This window comes from Nothobranchius furzeri, chromosome 3 (genome assembly GCF_043380555.1).
Source record: "Nothobranchius furzeri strain GRZ-AD chromosome 3, NfurGRZ-RIMD1, whole genome shotgun sequence".
NCBI classification, from domain to species: domain Eukaryota; kingdom Metazoa; phylum Chordata; class Actinopteri; order Cyprinodontiformes; family Nothobranchiidae; genus Nothobranchius; species Nothobranchius furzeri.
In genome coordinates, this window is record NC_091743.1 from 52810029 (window position 1) to 52830914 (window position 20886).

The following is a 20886-nucleotide window of genomic DNA, read 5'->3' on the forward strand; positions in this document are numbered from 1 at the left end:
GGTAGATTAAGAAATTGGTCGTTAACCGTTATCCAGATCTAGTTTACTAATCTTGTACACACCCCTGCCCTTGATCAGGATATAAATAAACAACTGCAGTGTGAGTGTAAATGTATGTGTTTTTACAGTTTTCTATGCTGAAGTGATGATAGATCCTTGTCTGTGCAGAGGGTTTTGGCGCCCTCTATAGATTAAACAGTAGATTCGTGTAATAAAACAAAACTGCCAGACTCGAGGCATTTGATTTTGCATTAAGCTTTTAAGGATATGTTTCTGAAAAATTCTCCAATTGGCTTTGGTTTTTATTCATTCATTTTTAATCTATAAGTAATTTAGAGATGAATAGCGTGCTCTTAACTAGGAACTGTTGTGGCTGGCTTTCAGATGACACCCGGTTGCTTTTGCCGTTGCACAGTTTTCCTGATTTGGCACGCCATTGTGGAAAATAGTTACTTTCACGTTACAGTGTGGCCATTTAGAGCTAGCCTATCTGGTTTATTTATCCCTAGTTTATCGGCAATAACAACATTCCAGTAATCTACCCCATAATGGCTACAGACTCCTGGGCACAGGCAGTGGACGAACAAGAGGCCGCAGCTGAATCGGTGAGTCTGAACTGACGCAACGAGTCTGGCAGCTAACCCGTTGATAGCTCTGGCCTCGTCTAAATTAAAACGTATTGTTGGTGTTTCATTTTTAACACTTTAATACACTCACTGCCAGTCAATGGAATATTTTATGATAGTTTATTTTCGTGTAGTTTTGATAAACTAATAAAGAAAACGCCTCACGCTAGAGCCAAGTTAGCTTAAGCTGGAAATGTAGCGTTTAGCAGGCTAACGGGCGAATTTACTGAAATTAAAGTTTGCCACGTTCCGCCTCACAGATCAGTAGTCTTCGCATAAAAGACAAACCAGAGGAAAATGGTGAGTTTACTTATTTAAAATTAGCTAAATTTTAAACTTTCAGCAAACAACGCGACACTGACCTTATTAATACTGTCGCTTTTTGCAGGGACGGTCTTAAACGCTACAGACTCGAGCAGCGTTGCTGCAAAACCAGAACCCGAAGGAGACTGCAAACCTACAGATGAAGATGATAAAGGTACGAAGTGCAAGATTTTACCCTCACTTAAAATAGGGGCGGTTTGTTATGACTGTGCTGTCTGACTAACCGGTTTTTATTGTTTGTGCCACAATGTTTTTTTTTCCCCCAGATGACAAAGCAGCACAGTCACTGTTGAACAAGCTGATCCGGAATAATCTTGTTAATACAACAAATCAAGTCGAAGTTCTTCAGAAGGACCCAAACTCTCCCCTTTACTCTGTGAAGTCTTTTGAAGAATTACGACTGTAAGTGACTATTTCATTCTGTAAGTGCATTAGTTTATCCATCCATCCATTTTCAGCCGCTTATCCAGCCGGGGTCGAGTCGCAGGGACAGTTGACTAAGCAGGGAGGCTCAAACTTAACTCTCCCCGGCCACCTGGGCCAGCTCCTCCCGTGGAACCCCAAGGTGCTCCCTGGCCAGCCGGGAGATGTAGTTCCTCCAGCGTGTCGTGGGTCTTTCTTTAGGTCTTCTCCTGGTTGGACGTGCCCGGGAAACCTCACTAGGGAGTTGTTCAGGAGACATCCTAGCTAGATGCCAGTGCCACCTCAACTGGCTCCTCTCCATGTGAAGGAGCAACGGGTCTACTCCGAGCCCCTCCCAGATGACAGAGCTAGCTCTAAGGGAGACCCCTGCCACCCTGCAAAGAAAAATCATTTTGGCCGCATGTATCTGTGATTTCATTCTTTTGGTCGCTGCTCAAAGCTTGTGACCATAGGTGAGGGTGGGGACGTAGATCAATCAGTAAATTGAGAGCTTCACCTTCTGACTCAGCTCTGTCTTCACCACAACAGACCGGTACAACGCCCACATCACTGCAGATGCTGCGCCAATCCGTTTATCGATCTCACGCTCCATCTTTCCCTCACTCATGAACAAGACCTTGAGATACTTAAATTCCTCCACTTGAGGCAGAACCTCATCCCTGACCCAGAGAAGGCTTCTACCCGACTCAAGACCGTGGTCTCAGATTTAGAGGAGCTGATTCTCATTAGTTTATCTGTAGTACTAAAACCAGCTAGTTTCAACATAGCCCATTTTGACAGACTCACTAATTTCTATGAAAAGATGATTAATTCTTTTGTTACACATCTGAGAAGTTAGAATCATTTCAGGAGCAAAAGATTATATCAAAATAGACAAGATGTTGAGCCTTTTCTTTCCGAGAAAATTGTAAAGAGTATCAAAAGACAGTCTCTCAGAGAAGTCATCAATGTAAAGTAGGGCTGAGCGATATGGGCTAAAACTTGTATCTCTACAATATACACATCCTATGTACAATGTCATCTTGATATTCTTCCTCATAAATTATCTACAAAACACCAGTAAAGAGTCACACAGGAACTTTGATTTAAAATATAGTTGAAGCAACTAAGGGGGGGGCTTTATCATAATATTCTTGATAATATAGTAAATAGATATTGTCTGAGAATGTATATATGATGATATGCTAATTTTATGACATAATTTCATCCACTATGCAGATTACGCTCGTGTGATCCATGGAGCACTGAGATAATAAAGCTATGAAGGTGATTCTGGCTGGAATCTCTCAGTATTCACTCAAAGTAGTGATTAGGGAAAGATATGTGGTAGTTTCTGGTGTCATTTTGGTCAATGCAGCCCCCTGTACTTGTTACTTGGTTACACAGGGAGGTTGGCTTCTCTCCCCATACAAACAGGTAAAACAGAACCTGTCTGTAAATAGTCTCACTGAAACACAAACATCCCCCCAAAATTTTAAAACTGCAAAGTTTGGGGCAGAACATTACCCCAGCAATTTTTATGAATGAAATAACAAGTTTTCTGTACTTTTAAGCTTTAAATTCAACTTGAACAGAAGAATTCCAAAATCATTCACCCCCCTCAGAGCTGTCACTAATGTAAACTAGATCTATTAAACCTAAAATGGTGTTTTAAACCAGGCTGTAAACATGTTTATCTCTGAGCATTGTTAACATGGGAGTCCATGAGGATTTGCACACTTCTGCTGCCAGACCCTAGTGGATGAGGGTGGAACTGCAATTTGTGCCGCATCCTATTTGGCTTCATATTTGCTGCAGAATTATGGGGGTTTGATCAACTCGTACGTCACCTCCAAGTGTCGCAGGGTCAGAATCAGTAGCCTCCTTCGTGATGTCATGATGTCATCTAGCTCCATGGTCACGGCAGGAACACACGTGTAGCAATAAGCTAGAAAACAAAAACATAAATAATGTTTAAACTTGAAGGTTGTAATGAAGATTAGATGATGATTAAAAATAAGTCACCTTTGCTACACCTGCAAGGCTTAATGTTAGCCTGGACCATTTGTATCAGTCAGTCTGACAGCAGATTTCTCAGGTTAATCTAGCCTGAAAAAAAAAGATGTATAACATCTTGTTGTGGGAGGTAGCTTCCAGAGATGATGAGAAACACGTGGAAAGCGGAGCGAGGATGGTGCAACAGGTTTATCTGTTAAAAGATCAGGAGGTCTTGAGGTAAAATGGGATGTTGGTGTGAGTCTGGTTCTAGTAAGCTACTCCTTGCTGCTCTGAGGAGGAGATGTGCTCATAGAGCTTGCACTGTCATTCAAATGGAAGCTGGGATCAGAAGATGATGCATCACACCTTTGTTCAGGGGTGTAGAGGCTCCTCTGGGACTTTCTAGGAAAGAACTTCCCATCATGGTCTGTACGTCAGCACATAATCGCCCGGACATATAAGAAAATGTGATAACCACTTGGAGTCAAACGGAGAAATAGAAAGTTAGCAAAAACACGGCCTGTCTGTAAACGCTGGACATTCATTGGTTGAATATTTACTTTGATATAAAATTTACTGGTTGTGCAACAACATTAACCAGCCTTACAGAGAGTTAGGGTTCCATGAGTTTATTTTTTTGATAATTCTGTTGGAGCACGGTTAAAAAACAAAGTGTGACTTTCATTGGTTACATTTAATGGAATTTTTATTTATTACTTTTGTCTGAATCAAGTTATTTCTGTGACTACTGTGGGGTTTTCTTTCATTGACTGGAGGTTACCAACAGTTGTTCATGTCTGTAAATCTATATCTGTACAGAAGGTTTGTAAAAAGATCTCACACAAACCAGGTTGCATCAGAATAGAAACAGTTGTCGAGTCCTAACATTTTGAGCTGATCTTGTTGTTCCCTCTGCAGCAAGCCACAGCTGCTACAGGGTGTCTATGCCATGGGATTCAATAGGCCGTCAAAGATCCAGGAAACGGCCTTACCCATGATGCTGGCTGAGCCGTGAGTTTTACTTTACATTTTTGTTCCCTGTTCCTACAATAACACTCAGATCTTGATGTTCTGCAAAGGTGTTTCTGGTGGCCTGAATCAGAACCTGTTCTACCTGGAGTGTTTGTATTCTAACACTTGAAAATGTCCTGAAGTCCACAGAATCTGATCGCCCAGTCACAGTCAGGAACAGGAAAAACAGCTGCCTTTGTCCTGGCCATGCTCAGTCATGTTGACCCCAACAACCATTTTCCTCAGGTTGGTAATGACACTCTGCTTTTCTAGAAGAAATATAAATCTTTACACTTCATGCATAAATGTGACCCACATAATCAGGCCAAAGCACAACCTAAAACACATTTTATTTCTCTCCATCAGTGCCTGTGTGTGTCACCAACCTACGAACTAGCCCTTCAGACTGGTAAAGTGATCGAGCAGATGGGCAAATATTATCCCGAAGTCAAACTTGTCTACGCCATTAGAGGACAGAAGTGTAGGACTCATAAACATCATTGCAGTCGCAAACAAATGTGTTAATTCATCTGACCCTGAGAATTTCTTCTGGTGTGTTGCAGTGCAGCGGGGCACGAAACTGCAGGAGCAGATCGTCATCGGCACTCCTGGTACCATGTTGGACTGGTGCGGTAAATTCAAATTTATAGACCCAAAGAAAATCCGAGTGTTTGTGCTGGACGAGGCCGACGTGATGATCGCCACACAGGGTCACCAGGATCAGAGTATTAGAATCCAGAGGTAATGTGGTAACTCTAACTCTGACCATCACACTACTACCACCATGTTTTACTGTTGGTTTGTTTTATGAAATGCGCCGTTATGCAAATATAGGTGCAAGCACATTTGAAGCTTTCTCTTTAATTCACAAAAAATAAAAAATAAAACATTTAAAAAAGTACCGATAAAGAAGGGATTTTAACTGAGCTTGCGGATTAGTTTTGTACAGACATTGGGAAAATATTACTATTTGGGGTCTTAAATAAGTTTTAACATCCAGATATGTTGCCTAGGTACCACTTCTGATTGTTGAGTGTATTCTCCACATCTTCACCACCCAGGATGCTGCCCAAAAACTGCCAGATGTTGCTGTTCTCGGCTACGTTTGAAGAGAGTGTTTGGAACTTTGCCCAGCGCATTGTGCCTGATCCAAACATCATCAAGCTGAAGAGAGAGGAAGAGACGCTAGACACCATCAAACAGTACTATGTGTTGTGTAACTGCAAGGAGGAGAAGTTCCAGGCTCTGTGCAACATCTACGGTGCCATCACCATCGCCCAGGCCATGATCTTCTGTCATGTAAGCTCATTTACGTTAATTTCCATCATTACTTGTGTTAAAACAATCATTTCATTATGCATATATAAACATTTTTGTTTGTGTGTCTTTCAGTGTTTTATCAGAATTTTCTGCTTCTTTTTAACACAGGAAAACTCTTGTTTTCAGGGTGGTTTAATACTAGTACATATCCCACTCCTACCAAGGTTATTTTAAGGCTTTTGTTGATAACAACACACTTTTTCTTTGTAATTCAGACAAGGAAAACTGCAGGCTGGCTCGCGGGGGAGCTGTCCAGAGAAGGTCACCAGGTCGCTCTGCTCAGTGGAGAGATGCAGGTGGAGCAGAGGGCTGCTGTCATCGAACGCTTCAGAGACGGAAAGGAGAAAGTCCTGGTCACTACAAACGTTTGTGCTCGGGGTAATCTAGTTAAAACCTGTCTTTAGTCTTTGGAAATGTGGGGTTCACACCCGGACACGGTTGCCGCTCAAAAGAACTTGGCATCAAAATAAGAAGAAAGTAGGAAAAAGCACCTGCAGGGGGCGTTAAAGCAGACACTTGTATAACCACACACATGTAGTTTATTCTAAATGATTATGGTTTACTTTTGCAGTATGTACACTTTACGTAAATGTATTTTAACTTGTTTAAATTCCATTTTTTAAATGGCAATAGAAAGGCTAGGTTAATAGGAGCTAATTAGGAATAAAAAATTCAAACAAAAATGTGACGTTCTGGATTAGTTGCATAACGTTGTTTTATATTCAGGTATCGATGTGGAGCAAGTTTCTGTGGTGATCAATTTTGACCTGCCTGTTGACAAAGATGGTAACCCTGACAACGAGACATACCTGCACAGGATTGGACGTACAGGCCGGTTTGGGAAAAGAGGACTGGCCATCAACATGGTGGACAGCAAGATGAGCATGAACATCCTCAACAGGATCCAAGAGCATTTCAGTGAGTCTGACCAGCTTTGTAGACGTTGGATTTCATGAGCTGCAGTCATTCCTTCTTTAGGGTAAACACACGTGGTTGTGATACACCTGGGCTCTTTCTCTACAGGTAAGAAGATTGAAAGACTAGACACAGATGATCTGGATGAAATAGAGAAAATTGCCGGCTAAAGGAGACGCCTGTCAGAGGAAGCTGGCCCCCCTCCCCTCGTTCTCCACGGACTCTACGCTTCTAAAATGTTTTATGGGTTTTTTTGCTGTCAGGGAAAAGAGCAAAACCACAAATTCACACACAGTGTATGTTTACATGTGGACATGTCTCCTCTCAGACACGCTTTTCTTTTAAATCTCTGGAACATACCCGGTTTCACTCTTTGTACGTTTCTACGTGAGATAGTGTTGCTCGTAGAAGCAAAGATATTTATTTGAATACTTGAGTATTTTTTAAAACTATTTTCATTGCTGGCTGTAGTTGTGACAAATTCTCAAAAACTTCTTACAGGGGAAAATAACTAGTGCCACAATGGGTTTAATTAAGTAAAACTGAATGTAACATAGCCTATATTGGGCTTTTTTCCAAACACGGGTACAAAGAGTGAAAGTTAGGTATGTTGCTCTGAGTCGTAGGTAAAAATAGTTTCCAAGATGGTGATGTTAGCGTTTAAGGGTCTATGCAAACTTATCAGCCTGTGATAGCTATTATCTAATATCAACCTGTATTCACTTAATATAAATTAAGTACTCCAAAAATAACCTCGTCTTTAGCGTCAGGGTGAGTAGTCACATGCCAAAAGAAAAAAAAAAGACTGCCTAGATGATGCCAACTCCCAAGTCATGGTTACACGTTTCCTTCATCTGACAACCTCACATCACACACATCTATATCATCTAAAATCCAACATGGCCACTATCAGCAACAAGCCTCCTTTTGTTCTTTCAGACTCAAAATCTCATTTTAACTAAGTATGAGCCGCTCGGTCTGACGTTTGTCCCATAAAACTTCTCCAACTCCATTCTTCACCCAGACGTTCTTTTAAATGGATTGTGAGTTACTAAAATGCCTTCCTCAAGTGCATTATGTATACATATGATTTTGATATGAACATTCTGAGAGATTGGGCTTAATATTCTGACTAACACTTGAAATTCTGATGACATAATGAAACATGGGCGCCTTTAGGTTGTGTGAATTACCTGTTTGATACCAAATGCTGAATTGACCTGAGGACCTATGCTAATCAGACTCATGCTAATCAGACTCACTGTGGTCGCATGAATAGATTACATGTACTTGTGTACATATTTAAAAATGTTACGTTGCAGAAAAATGTGTCTGAATTACTGATTTTTGCCACTTCCAAGAAGTGAAGGGAAAAAAAACATTCCTCATGAGGTTCGATTCTGACAGATGCAGTACTTTAGAATAAAGGCGCCTAAACCAGTTTGGGGGACTGGGGAAAAAGGTTACGTCAGACATTTTGATCAGGACACTGGAGATTTGGGAAGTGGTCAGTGCAAACCTGCAACACACCTCGCGTCTCCCAGCAGCACAGCTACTGGTTTCTCTGGTTTTACTGGACTGTTTCTGGACCTCCACCTGAAACAACTCACTGAACAGATGCAGCCAAATGAAAGGAAGTGACCTGAACATACAGAAGACTTTGGAGGGGGAAGCGGTGTATGCAGTTTTATTAGGACACTGATGTATACAGAATGGATGTGTGTGTGTCCACTTTGTTGATCCATAATGTGATGCCTCTGCGTGAGAGACGTGGACTCAGCAGCTTAGGCTATAGAACAACACCTGTCCCCTCTTAGCACACACCTCGTCTGCCAGGTTAATGTTTCTGTCAGGAGGGTCGGTTCACAGCGTGAGGTTGTCCAGCTGAGCTGTGTTCATGGACACATGCATTCTTAATATGTTGAAATAAATGAACACATAGATGTTTGTGTGGCCGTTTGCTTTTTTTGTGTAAGTTTTAATTCTTTAGAAAAACAAAATTACGTATAAAGTTTATTGAAGTCAGTCCTCTGCTTTTTGCCTGAAGTCCAGCTGTTCAGAACAGTTGAGATCTAGAGAAAGGGACACAAAGGGTGAGATCAGAACATTTCTGCTGTGAATTACAACAACATGGCCAAAGATGATTAAAACGAAAGTATTGGTTAACTTTGCTGACTAAAGGTGAAATTTAGAACATACAGGAATGACTTCACAGCTGGAACACAAACATTTTTAGCATCTTTACAAAATGCATTTTAGCCAAATGCAAGTAGAAAATAGTCTCATTTCAAATGATTCCTATGTCTTTATATGAATGTGAGGTGAACTTCTGCCCAGAACGTTTGGCACTAGTTCAGTGCTGACTGAGTGACATGTGGCTTCTACACTGGGGGCTTTTCATGCAGAGCTGCCTGACACCTCCAAGGTCAAGCAAATTCAGGAACTGCCTGAGGTCTCTACAGGATCCCTGAAGACATCAGTTCTTTGACATTTTACCTCCGGTTTCTTTACTGGTCAACAACACACCAGAAGAGTCGGTACAAAGTGGTGAGACCTGAACTAACCCAGTCTATTATAATGCTCAATTATTCAACCAACCAACTGTGAGCTGCTGCTGCATCAGATTCTAGACTGAGCATTTCTGAATATATCATTTTAATGGTCAGCGACGACACGTAAGATTTAAACAAACTACCTTAAAAATGGTCTCCACCTGGTTTAATGATCTGAGACATTGTCACCTCTGGACCTTAACCCCACTGAGAATCTGTGGGATGTGCCGGAGAAGGCTTTGCACAGCGGTCAGACTACCATCACCAACATCTTGGTGAAAAATTAACGCAACACTGGATGGAAATTAATTTTGTGACACTGCAGAAGATAACTGAAACTGTGGCACAGCAAATGTGAGCTGTAATCAACTCTAAAGGTTAATATTAGGAGTTTTACATATTTTATATTAAGTTGCAAAAACTGAAAAGGTTTAAATTAGATATTTATTTGAGACAAATGTCATACTTAAGAAATTGCATCTCTGCAGTAAAAAACAACAATTTGGTAATAAAATGTTGACTTTGCGAAGTTAATAGTTTGTAATGATGTGACAACAGGCATCAGGTTTTTATAAATAAAAAAAAACTATTCTGAAAGTGACAAAAAAGGTAGATCAAGATAAATTACCTACCCAACTCTTTGTAGCCTACTCTAGTGAGGAAGAGGCCATAAGCTGGAGCAGCCAGACCCTTAGGGTACGCCAGAGAGTCCCGAGCCTCCATTAGGTCTTTGAGTTGGGACAGTGAAAGCCGCCCCTGGCCCACAGCCACCAGGGCTCCTGTCATCCTACGGACCTGGAGCCAAGAACCACATTTAATGGTTTCATTTGTGGAATGGCGCTTGTTTGTGATCCGGTCATTCCCAGCAGAGGGTGATACTACACATTATTATTATATCAGAAATGTAACAAACCTGCTTATAAAGAAATGATTGGCTTCTAAAGGTCAGCTCCCAGAATGGTATCTCTCTGAAAAAGTAAATACCGTTACTCTAGTATTACATACTATAAATAGTCAGTTTTTGAAGCACATTTGCAGCTCTTGAAATGCAACAATAATAGGATAACATTGTAATTATGTAAAACCCCTGACACCCCTGAATATATATATATATATATATGTATATATATATATGGTATATATATGGTATATATATGGTATATATATATATATATATATATATATATATATATATATATATATATATATATATATATATATATATATACACCATATATATGTATATGTGTGTGTTTTTTAGACCTGATTTTTATGGTGGGCATCATTTCATTCATTTTAACAACATTTTGATGGATATTTCCAGAGATTAATGATAAAAGCTACACATTGTCCCTTTAATGAAAGCGGTCACCTCTGCACGTTTCTTTATACGAAAAACAAAAAAATCCCTTTAGACTTCATTCCTCCTTCCTGGGGAAGATGTTGGGCGCCATGTTGATGTCAGCAAGAGGCCCGGTCCCTTCTGGTCCACTGATTTGTACCTAAATCACATCCTGACCTGACCTGAATGCACTGCTGCAGATTAGGCACAGCAGGATTATGTATAATCTAATAGGAAAGTTGTTTTTGTTCTATTGCTGCAGAATAAAAGTTTTTTTTTGCATCAGAATCTTTTCCTTTACTATTCACCTGTTTTATTGATCTAATCTTTATTTTATATGAAAACTTGACGTACAAGGTACTGCCTAGAACTGACAAATTCTAATCCAATAGACAACTAGATTTAAAGTATTTGAGAAAATAAAATGATTATAATTCATTATTTTCTTTTGTAAACCACTAACATGGGATAATAAGGACATTCTGTGCTAACTGGTGCCAACTCAGAGTTGAATGCACCAGTGTTTGATGCAGCGCCCCCAAGTGGCCTAAACCTACCTATGAAAGTAGGGCTGTGCAAACGAGCCTCCTGGCTGAATGGAGACCACATCCATTGTCTTCACAGGGTTTTTAAACAGTATGTCAGAATTTACTGCTCTGAAGCTGCTGAAATCGTGAGTCCCAGCCAGCAGGGCAGCTGCCTCACGCATGGCCTCCATATCCAGCTCTCTGGGGAAAAAAGGAAAACTTCTTTTTGAAAGCAGCAAACATGTGAACAGCAGCAGTCCGCCTCGCTGTGACGCTGCAACATGACCTGAGAGTGGCTCGTCATTTCTGAGTGAACTTATATAATATTAACATTGAGAGGGGCAGGGCCACGTGAGAGAGCAGAGCATGGCTCGGGTCCTATACAGCTTCATGCCCCTGTCACTGCTCAAATATGAGCTGACAGGAAGAGAAGCACAGCGCTAAGTGACTGACTGACCAATTAAATTCTTAATGTGCTCCTTTAAATTCTTCAACAAGAGCGGCGGATAGGAATAAAGTAAAAATCTACATCCGTTCATGTCTGTGAAACCTGAACACGGTGAAGACGGGTAGTGTTGTAGATGTAGTTCACTTGTTTTAGTCATACATTTGCTGTGATTTCTAGTAGGAATGAATGCCTTGTAAGTCATACTCTGGGGGGAAAATGCTCAGTTGCGCTTGTTCCAGGAAGTACAAGTCAGCTAGAGGAGACAGTAGCTTCAGTTGAGGATTTAAAGTCCCGTTAGTCATCACACACCGGTGAAATTCATCTCTGCATTTGACTCTTCCCTGTGGGAAATGGTGAGCTCCAGCAGTGGCTATGCTCGGGAGCTATTTGGTGGTTTAACCCCTAAATACTATGGTGAGTGTCAAGCAGGGAGACATTGGGTCCCATTTTTAAAGTCTTTGGTATGACCTGAACGGGATTATTTATAGAGAAAAATAATCAATGCTGCATTTTTTTAACCCCCAAAAAAAGAACGAACTTAGGCAAAGGAAGAGTTGCGTTGTTACAGTCGGCCAATCACGTATGAGTAGGACTTCAAATCCTGTCGTTTTCCACTTACCCATCGCCAACTAACTTAAGCCCCTCAAACTGGAGCGCCAGAGCTTCTTTTCCACAGAAAACAACTCATCCGACATTTATTCTTAATAGAGACCACAGCAGATTTATTTTAGGGGGAAAAAAATCAAGCGAACCCGAGCATTAGAGGCGTAGCATTCACTGATGGAATTCAAATAATCCCGCCTTACATCACAAGATCATACGCTCTGACCTCCAGCCCCACCTAACTTTACCTAAATATCTGTAATTTTGACTCCTAATTTTTAAAGAATTTTGTAAAATCTGTTGGAGACGGACAAGCAAGGAAGACTTTCTGAGAATACCATTCTACATCCGCCCAGTAGCTCATAAGACACACGCACACGCACACACACACGGAGTAGTGTTGGTGTAAGTGAAAACAGCAAAATAATGTGACTGATATTTTTTGCAGTGGGTAAGCAGTTGTGATGACGAGTGTGTGAGCAGCAGATCAAAGACAGAGCGGAGAGACGCTGGGATGGGAGGCAGGGACACTCAGGGGTGAAAAGACGAGATGAAACAGAGAGACGTCGGGGAGGGAGAGAGAGAGAGAGAAATCAGGGAAAGGGAGAACGAAAAGAGACTGAGGACATAATGGAGAAGAGAAAAAATAAAAATGGCTAAAATGCGTGGGTGTTGTTCAGCATGTGTATAAGCCTGCGGCTTATCTTGCCCTACTTTTTCCTGGGGAAAAAAGTGTAGCATAGATGAGAAAACGCTTCAAACATACATTCTCTCAAATGCATTTCGTCACGCTCCCTCCCTCCTATCACAGCTGAGAGAACGCTGCCCGAGCTTCAAAGCCCTCAATCTCTTTCTACACTCTGTCCATCTTTCATGTTTGTTTTGGAGACATCGGCTCACATGGAGCTCTCTCACACGTGGATTATTCATGCATTTAGACTCAAGTGGGCTCTGTGGACAAACACCTACGTGCTGCGAAGGCCCCAGCACAGATTCTCCTCTGTGAGAGGAAGTGGAGTGTGGTGGCTGATGCCCAGTGCCACTCTGTAGACGTAGGTCCGAGACCGGGCGCAGAAACGGGCGTGAAAGTCCTGGGGAACACGGTGGGCATGGGTGACTCTGAGGAAAGAGCAAAGGAGGACAAATATGATAGTAATTCAACCTACAATCGGATTCACAAACATTGCATTGCTGAAAACGCAGTAGATGATCGGACTGTCGAACAGAGAAAATGGTGTTTTCAGACTTGAGTCCAGCCCTTGCCAAGAGCCCTGAAAAGCTGAGTGGTTATGATAACGCAGTTAGCAGCACAGCAGGCTCACCGGCCGAGGCTCTCTGATGCAATTCCAGCAGGATATCATCACCAGACTCTTCCTGTGAGTCTGTGGACAGCCAGCGATGGAGACAGGAAGAGATGTAATGGCTCCGATGCTTTTAGAAAATGATTTGATTTTTACAGCAGAACTAGACAGTTTACTGGTTTTTTCCAACATGACGGTGTGCATTTGGTGCCGACTCATCAAATATGCCAGACTGATTAAAAAATTGTGAATAAAAAGTTTTTAAATGATCTTTTTACCTCCACGTTTCATGAGTTCATCAATAAGACAAGAAAGTACACACCCTGGGATCATGTGTGCAATTAAATAAAAGTCAAAGGTAACAAAGAACTGCTGTTTCTAAATTTCTAGTTTCCAGAGGTATGTAAATGTAAGTTTATTCCAATTTGATGTCAAAATGACCTATTTTATCTCAAAAATAAAAAGTGAAATGTGTGGTTGACTGGAAAAACATTTTTTTATGATTATTTCAGATTATAATCGGTCACTCTGAGTTTCATGCAGGCTGAACATGAATACAGCCTCCTATACCTACCTCCTGCATTAGCTTCTGATAGAAAATAGAAAACTCTGAAAATCCTCACATATCCATGTCACACTGTGAATTAGGGCTGGACAGTTATTCAATAACAATTATATATTGATCGATAGACATGTGATTCAATGAAAAAAAGGGATCAATAAAAACTTTAATAAAAAGTTTCCTTTTTTCATTATAGCCTATTGGGTAGCTTCATACTAGAGTCATTCCTTACATCCAACCAATCAAAAACGCAGACCCAAGCACGCCTCATCACCAAGCCCTACCCTCACAAACCTAAACGAACAGCAGTGTGACCTGAACAAGATGTTGTAGCAATGAGAGGTGGAAAAAATTGTCCCAAAAAAGGTTACAGTACTTCAGCAGTGGCAATTTTTTCATTCTTACAAGTCTGACAAAAACAAACAACGATGGTTTGCAAAATTAGCAGAGAATCAATAAAAACCAAGTCTGATAACACAACCAACTTCTTTTATTATAAAGTAATTACATAAAACGGCCAGGGCTGCACTCATATGCTAAAATATATGTTCTACATTTTTTATATAGTTTTTAATAATTATTGATATCGATCGATATGATTTTTTTAAAATCAATACACTTTTTTCTACATCGTCCTGCCCTACAGTGAATTAGCATTCATGGCATCGCACATCTAGGCTTGTGCCCACCCACAGGAAGCCTTTTAAAAAAATTTGCAGCGAGGAGAGAGAGAGTAGAGTGTATCGATGATAGTGACTTTGCAACATGGCTGTTAGCCAATCAGAAGCAAGGCGTGTGCGCATCATTAACAACAATGAGCAATCCTGCCGTTTTCAGCCCATCTCTGCACCAGCAAACTTCTGCATCTCTGATCAGAAGCATCAGCTTTTTGTTTTAACTAACCCATAAGGCATTGATTTACACCAGAGAACAGAGCAAATGCATTGAATAAAAAAGTAAACCACACCTTTAAAATTACAACAGCAAATGTTTGTCGCAAAATGATCCCATCTTTTTTTGTGTTTATTAATATAAATCATAATTGAGCAAAACCATTGTGAGCCTAAAATGTTGCTAGCAACCATGCTAGTGACAAGTGGGGAATCCTAAATGCTTCCACGTGAGGACTAAAAGGACAAAAAGCTGCAGCATTTAGTCTTTGTCCACATTTATTTATGTCTGCAGCCAAGTGCAAATAAACAAATTCAGAGATGAGTAGCAACATTTATGAAAATCAAAGAAAATGCATGTGCATTTCTGTCTACAAGTGTGTGTGTGTGTCTCCACAATAAGAGAAACTAGGTTACGTTTCCAGGGGAGGGGATTAAGTGTGACACGTGGCAGAGGAAACCCTTGCGCCTGTCTTCTGCAGCTCCTCTGACAAGAAGCGACAGCTTTTGCCCAGCCTCCAAACCACACACCCACATCAAATTTTTATAGGTGGTGAACGAAGCGTGGCCACAAACATTTGGGGTAAAAGGGCCTTTGTTTAGTGCCACGTCCTCCTGATTTCAGCCTAAACAAGGCTGGATAGCAAAGGAGCAGAACTAGTATAGTGTGAACAGAGCAGATATTTTTTACAGTGTGCAGTCTGTGTTAATGCTCTGCCTTGACTCTTTATCTCTGGAGGCAGCAGACCAGAGCTTTCAGCCAGATTGTAACTGCTGCAGTGTCCAAAACAGATTTTTTTTCGTTACCAGCTCCAGTAACACAGAGATTTCAGATTGAATCTGTTTATAATGTCATATCTAGACATATGTAGGTGTGTAAACAGAGCTGGATATGTTGGTTGGATGTTTAAAGATCAGTGATCAAGACATTATATTTGTTTATTTTTCCAGACACTTATATCCAAAGTGACTCAACTGTACATGTAGGTGCCGGTGTACCTGCAGAAAACCCACAAATTCATGGGGACAACATGCTTACTCCATGCAGAAAGGCTGGAGCTGGAACTCAAACCTGCAACCTTCTTGCTGTGAGGCGACAGTGCTGCAGCCGTTAGACATTAGAATGATGTTTCATCATATGTCTCCTTCAACTAGAGCAGGTTAAGAGTGTACGGTTCCATTAAGCTAAATGAAAGTGTGTGTGTGTGTGTGTGTGTGTGTGTGTGTGTGTGTGTGTGTGTGTGTGTGTGTGTGTGTGTGTGTGTGTGTGTGTTAATGGATGCTATAGATCTAACAGCACAGCTGGGATAATCCCTACCAACCTTCTCTCTACAGGTTTCAGGATTAGCGCTGCTGAGAGCCTCCTTTTCCTCCCATCTCACTTCTCTGCTTCCTTTTCTCACACCGTTTCAAACCATCTGTCTTTACCTCAAGAGCATCCAACCATCCCTCTTCCACTCAGAATCACTTTACCCGTTAGTGTCTCCACCTCTGTCTATCTAAGCTGCCTCTTTGTTTCTCATCTTGTCAGAAGAAACTGCTGACTATACGAACACACATTATTACTGTCTATCCAGTCACAAGCAGCGAGGAGGCTTTAGCTTAAAGCATCTGACTATTTAATCACAAGATTTTATCACGCGAATATGGTTTTTAAAAAACATCGTTTTAGTCTGAACCACACTGAGACTAAACTTATACTCTTTAGAGAAAGCAAAGTGATCAGAAAATTTTGTAGGACTGAAGATAAATTTCAAGTCTGACATTATTTTTTAGACAAACTGCTACCAAAGATGGTCTTCTTACATTGCTTTGGCTCATTGCGTGTTCCGACCCGTCAACAACCAGACACAGGAATGTAGGACACTAATGTCCTACATTCCTGTGCAGAGGTCTGCAAAGTGAGGTTCTGGAGCCACAAGTGGCTCTTTGGACTTTCAGCAATGGCTCTTAAATGGATCTTTGGCTAAAATTGATTTAAAAAGAAATTGTGTATTTAAAGGGATACTTAACAAATTTTTCATATTTTTAAAATCATTTTCTTGAGCCACTATGTGCTGAAATGACCCTTTACAGGGTTAATGAAAGGCCAGAATATTCCAGCGGGCCGCTCTGTTGGGACTTAGAACTAGAGCTGACATACCTGGCGCAGCAGTCTGCCTCCAGCACGTTTCCTGCATGTTTTAGATCATGAACACAGTTGATTTGTTTAATTTAGTGATGAATCACACCTGTAGATGCTAATGAAGGCTGGGGAGACATTTCAGTTGTTAGATTAAGGTGTTAAAAAGCTGAATGCACTGCGAGGAGATACGTTTTGGTTCTACAAACAAACACTAGGAGGTGCTAAAAGCAAGCCACAACTGCCTACTTCCCCTTTAAAGAGACAATGTGTGGAATTTTCCATTAATCTCTGGAAATATCTATTGAACCGTTGTTGAACATTAATAAAATGATGTGCAGTCCTTGAAAAATATTGGCGGCTTCATACCATAAAAATTGGGTCTAAAGTACATAGGCGTGGGACTAGCGTCTTTGAGGGACGCCATACTAGACGCCATGTTCCTTCTGGCCGGCTCGGGGTCCTGCGCCTGTTGATGACGTCATACCAGATGATTGGCTGAACGTACGACTTACAGAACTTACGTTACCACGTAACATTTAGTCTGTAAGAAACACAAATGTAATAACAAACCTGCTAAACTCTTTCCAAAATCTATGTGAAAGACTAGAATTGAAAAACAGAAGCAATATTTTGGCCAAGTGGTATTGCCGTAGTTTGCTGACATCATCACAGGACCCCGAGCAGATCTGGAAATTACAGCGCCAGCAAACTACAATCGGCATTGCATTCTCTCTTTATTTATTCATCTAATTAAAAAAAGAACATAGAAACAGAAGCAAAATGTTTCTAAGAATTCTGAGAAAAAAAGAGCAATTTCTCATTAATTATAAACAGTCTTTCCTCAACAGATCCTGTAACAGTTGAAGCTCCAAACTGTTTATTTTGGGTGGACTGAGGCGAAACACGGCTCTTTGGATTGTAAAGGTTGCAGACTCCCACCCAGGTGACTTGGACACTTGGAGCTCAGTCCCTATGCGAGTCGTAAGGATGTGACTATTCCAGTGAAAACGATTCAAAAAGCCTAATCTACTAGAGAAATTAGGCAAAATATCATCACCAGGAATCATATTTACTCCCCAGGATAGGCTGAGCTGCTCAGTTTGATTTCATATCATGACTGACGAATAACAAGAGACAACATGTGTTGTATTATTCCAAACACAGTACGAGTCTTTTTTAAATAAAACTTACAAATATTAATCTGTTGAATTCAAATTAAGAAAAAAACAATGGGATCAATGTTAAAACATTATTTTATTCCACAACACAATAATATGGCAGATCTAAGTGAAAATATACTCCTCTGGTGTTTACCATTAAAGGTGAAGAACTCAAACCGCCTTGGTCAGATCAAATCTCACTCACCTGATTTGTTCTGTCCCGAGGTGAAAATTCAGAGCCTGGACAAGAACGTCTTCAGTAAACGGAGGTTTGTTGTTGCTGCGCTGGAGGTCAAAGTGAGCAGAGTTAGAGAGGGCATGCACGCCAGTGTCCGTCCTGCTGGACACCAACAGAGAGACAGGATTGAGGGGCCTTAGCTTCTGAATGGCTTCCTGCACAAGAAAGAGATATAAAGCAGGTTAATGTAGAGTTGCATAAATCCTGAGAGCCTCTTACTCCAAGGCTCAGCATTTCAACACAGTAGCACAAATCAAGGCAAAGCCTAGGAGATGGTAGTTGTTCTATGGGCTATCTATAAATACATTTTACTTCATGGGTGATTCTGGATATAAGCTACCTAGAATTATTACGCTAAATAAAGTATTATTTATTTGCTCAGATGTATTTAAACAAATATTAGAAATAGCACACTCCCCTCTTAAACAATAGTGGTTTAATGACTGTTCTCTTTTTTAAATTAGTCTTCTAATGTTTTTTATATCTATAACAGTAAATAATTCCTTAATCAGAACAATAATTAGTGTTTAAACAGAATTATATTTGATCATAACCAGATTTTAATGTCTCCGAAATAAGTTGGCTTTTATTCCATGGATGAATTAAAATCAGGGATAACAAAGTCAGAGTGATTCGGATGGTTTCGTCCTTTGACACAGCACAAATCAAACACAAGCATAGCAATATCTTTCTGCTAAAAGTGTTGATCCGAATGAAAATGAGACAGCATATTATTATTTCATGCTACAGTAAACCACATTGTTTCATGAAAAATGAACATAAACAGCATTATTTACTCACCTCCAAGTGATCCTGAACTCCTTTCTTATCCACTTGCTGTATAGGAACTTTAACTGCACCACTGTTAAGGTTAAATGACTTTAAATGAATATATAAATAAATAATTGATCTATAAATCGAACATAAATCCGCATCCTGCTGTGTGACAAACCTGTATTTTGTTCCGATATACTGGAAAAAGATGAGGTAGCGTGCCCGGTTGAGCATAGCGATCATGAATTTGTTATTAAAGGTTAAAATAAAAGTTCTCACAGTTGCTGAACGTCCAGCGTGGACCCGTCGCAACGTGGTCAGTGTGTTTGTAGTCCGGAAGTAAAGAAGGAACTTACAGCTTTTCTGAAGATTTTAATCAAAAACGTTTGGTGTAGTGCATTTGCTCTCAAGAACAATGAATCAAATTAGTGACCGAAACGTTTCATTTTCCGTTTATAATGAATGCTAATAAGCATGTCACAGTCACACAAGTAAACTACAGACGTAAGCCCTGTTTGAAATAACACGCCGCTGCACCTTTAAAACTTTAAAATCTTTTTTCAACATTCAAACAGGATACAAGTATAAACATTTATCATAATAGACGCCTCTGCCCTCTAAACCATCCTCCAAACGGCTAAAAAAATCCGCTCGGTCGATTAATATTTGCGTCATCATTTGCGCAGAAAATCGTTAAGGCAAGCCGTTGTAGCATATAAACAGAGAACGAGTCCCTCTTCCAACTTAGAATTAAATTAACATATGTAAATGAGCATACTTATTAGTAAAAACATGTATTAGAGATTAAAAAAGAACAACGTATGAATTTGCAAAAACTAACATTTATTGGGAAGACAGACTAGACGTGTATTGAAAATATATGAAAATAAGAGCATTTATCCAATCTACAATAAAAGTTTTAATATCTCAACTAGAGGTCGATTGATTTTGGTTTTTCTTTTGCTGATACTGATGCCGATAGAGGTCATAGTCAGCTAATGGCCGACATGTGTAACTGATTTTTTTGGGCCAACTGTCATGGCCGATGTATAGATGTTTTCAACCTTTTTGCATGCTAAATTATCACTTATTACAGTTGACACACAACATTTCTGAAGCTTAATCAGTCTTTAACTCTGAATTTAACCAACTGTTAAATATCTGTGCTCAGTGTTAAAATCAAACATCTAACTGCAGTTAATCAAACAAATCAATCAACTGACCATTTAAGAAATATTAAAAGTGGTATGTAAAAAGCACATTTTTGAGAATTTTTTAAGAGCATTTATCTTACAGATATTATTCAGGAAAGTAAAAATAAACATAAATTAAATTCTGCAGCACGGGGCTGCTCATTGATATTCCTGACTTTAAATCAGCTTTACTAATGAGTCATATTGGCTGATGCGGGCAAGTAAATATCGTCCTGATACATTGGCCCCTAGCCCCAACCATCAGTCTTCCTGGAGGAAATTAGGTTACTTTTCTCTTTCGTGAGTACTTGGTGTTTTTGTTCCAGATATCCCAAAACAAACAAAAAATAGTCTAAGCCTAAAATAACTATTGTGAAATCTGAAACGCATAAATCCAGGAAAGTGAGCCCGAGATATTGAAAACTGGCACCAGCTCTTACCCAAATGGTCTAAAATGGACTTCTAGGCAAGAGGAGAAAATGTTTATTATATGATAACTCCGTTTGCCCTACATGTCAGCCACAAACCCTTCTTTCCAGCCATTAAAAGCAGATACTATAAATGTGAGAGATGAA

General features: G+C 40.2%; 2 protein-coding genes across 3 annotated transcripts; one reads left to right on the forward strand and one right to left on the reverse strand.

Moving 5' to 3' along the window:
• Positions 1-203: 203 nt before the first annotated feature.
• Positions 204-8539, forward strand: ddx19b (DEAD-box helicase 19b). Its single transcript, XM_015959509.3, has 12 exons — positions 204-605; positions 887-926; positions 1015-1104; positions 1217-1352; positions 4269-4361; positions 4505-4607; positions 4728-4842; positions 4925-5102; positions 5423-5660; positions 5897-6059; positions 6408-6599; positions 6705-8539. Exons 1-12 carry the CDS (start codon positions 549-551, stop codon positions 6764-6766), a joined length of 1467 nt encoding a protein of 488 aa, XP_015814995.1. The 5' UTR covers positions 204-548; the 3' UTR covers positions 6767-8539.
• pusl1 (pseudouridine synthase like 1) lies at positions 8324-19816 on the reverse strand. Of its 2 annotated transcripts, none has more exons than XM_015959511.3 (8): positions 19699-19816; positions 19146-19198; positions 18312-18499; positions 13038-13187; positions 11048-11218; positions 10062-10116; positions 9781-9943; positions 8324-8668 (listed from the first exon to the last, which is right to left on the reverse strand). In XM_015959511.3, exons 1-8 carry the CDS (start codon positions 19715-19717, stop codon positions 8619-8621), a joined length of 849 nt encoding a protein of 282 aa, XP_015814997.3. In that variant the 5' UTR covers positions 19718-19816; the 3' UTR covers positions 8324-8618. The 2 variants fall into 2 exon arrangements, with proteins under 2 accessions (XP_015814997.3, XP_015814996.1); XM_015959510.3 differs by having other exon boundaries at positions 19146-19206; positions 19297-19778.
• Between the last annotated feature and the right edge of the window lie 1070 nt (positions 19817-20886).

Excerpts from the sequence above, each read along its gene's own strand:
- ddx19b (XM_015959509.3), top strand. The coding sequence starts at position 549 with ATGGCTACAGACTCCTGGGCACAGGCAGTGGACGAACAAGAGGCCGCA. Across the intron at positions 927-1,014 it reads AGACAAACCAGAGGAAAATG|GGACGGTCTTAAACGCTACA; the intron begins GTGAGTTTACTT and ends CGCTTTTTGCAG. Across the intron at positions 6,060-6,407 it reads TACAAACGTTTGTGCTCGGG|GTATCGATGTGGAGCAAGTT; the intron begins GTAATCTAGTTA and ends TTTTATATTCAG.
- pusl1 (XM_015959510.3), bottom strand. The coding sequence starts at position 19,361 with ATGATCGCTATGCTCAACCGGGCACGCTACCTCATCTTTTTCCAGTAT. Across the intron at positions 13,188-18,311 it reads CTCGGGACAGAACAAATCAG|AGTCACCCATGCCCACCGTG; the intron begins GTGAGTGAGATT and ends CTCTTTCCTCAG. Across the intron at positions 8,669-9,780 it reads AGTAGGCTACAAAGAGTTGG|ATCTCAACTGTTCTGAACAG; the intron begins GTAGGTAATTTA and ends CCCTTTCTCTAG.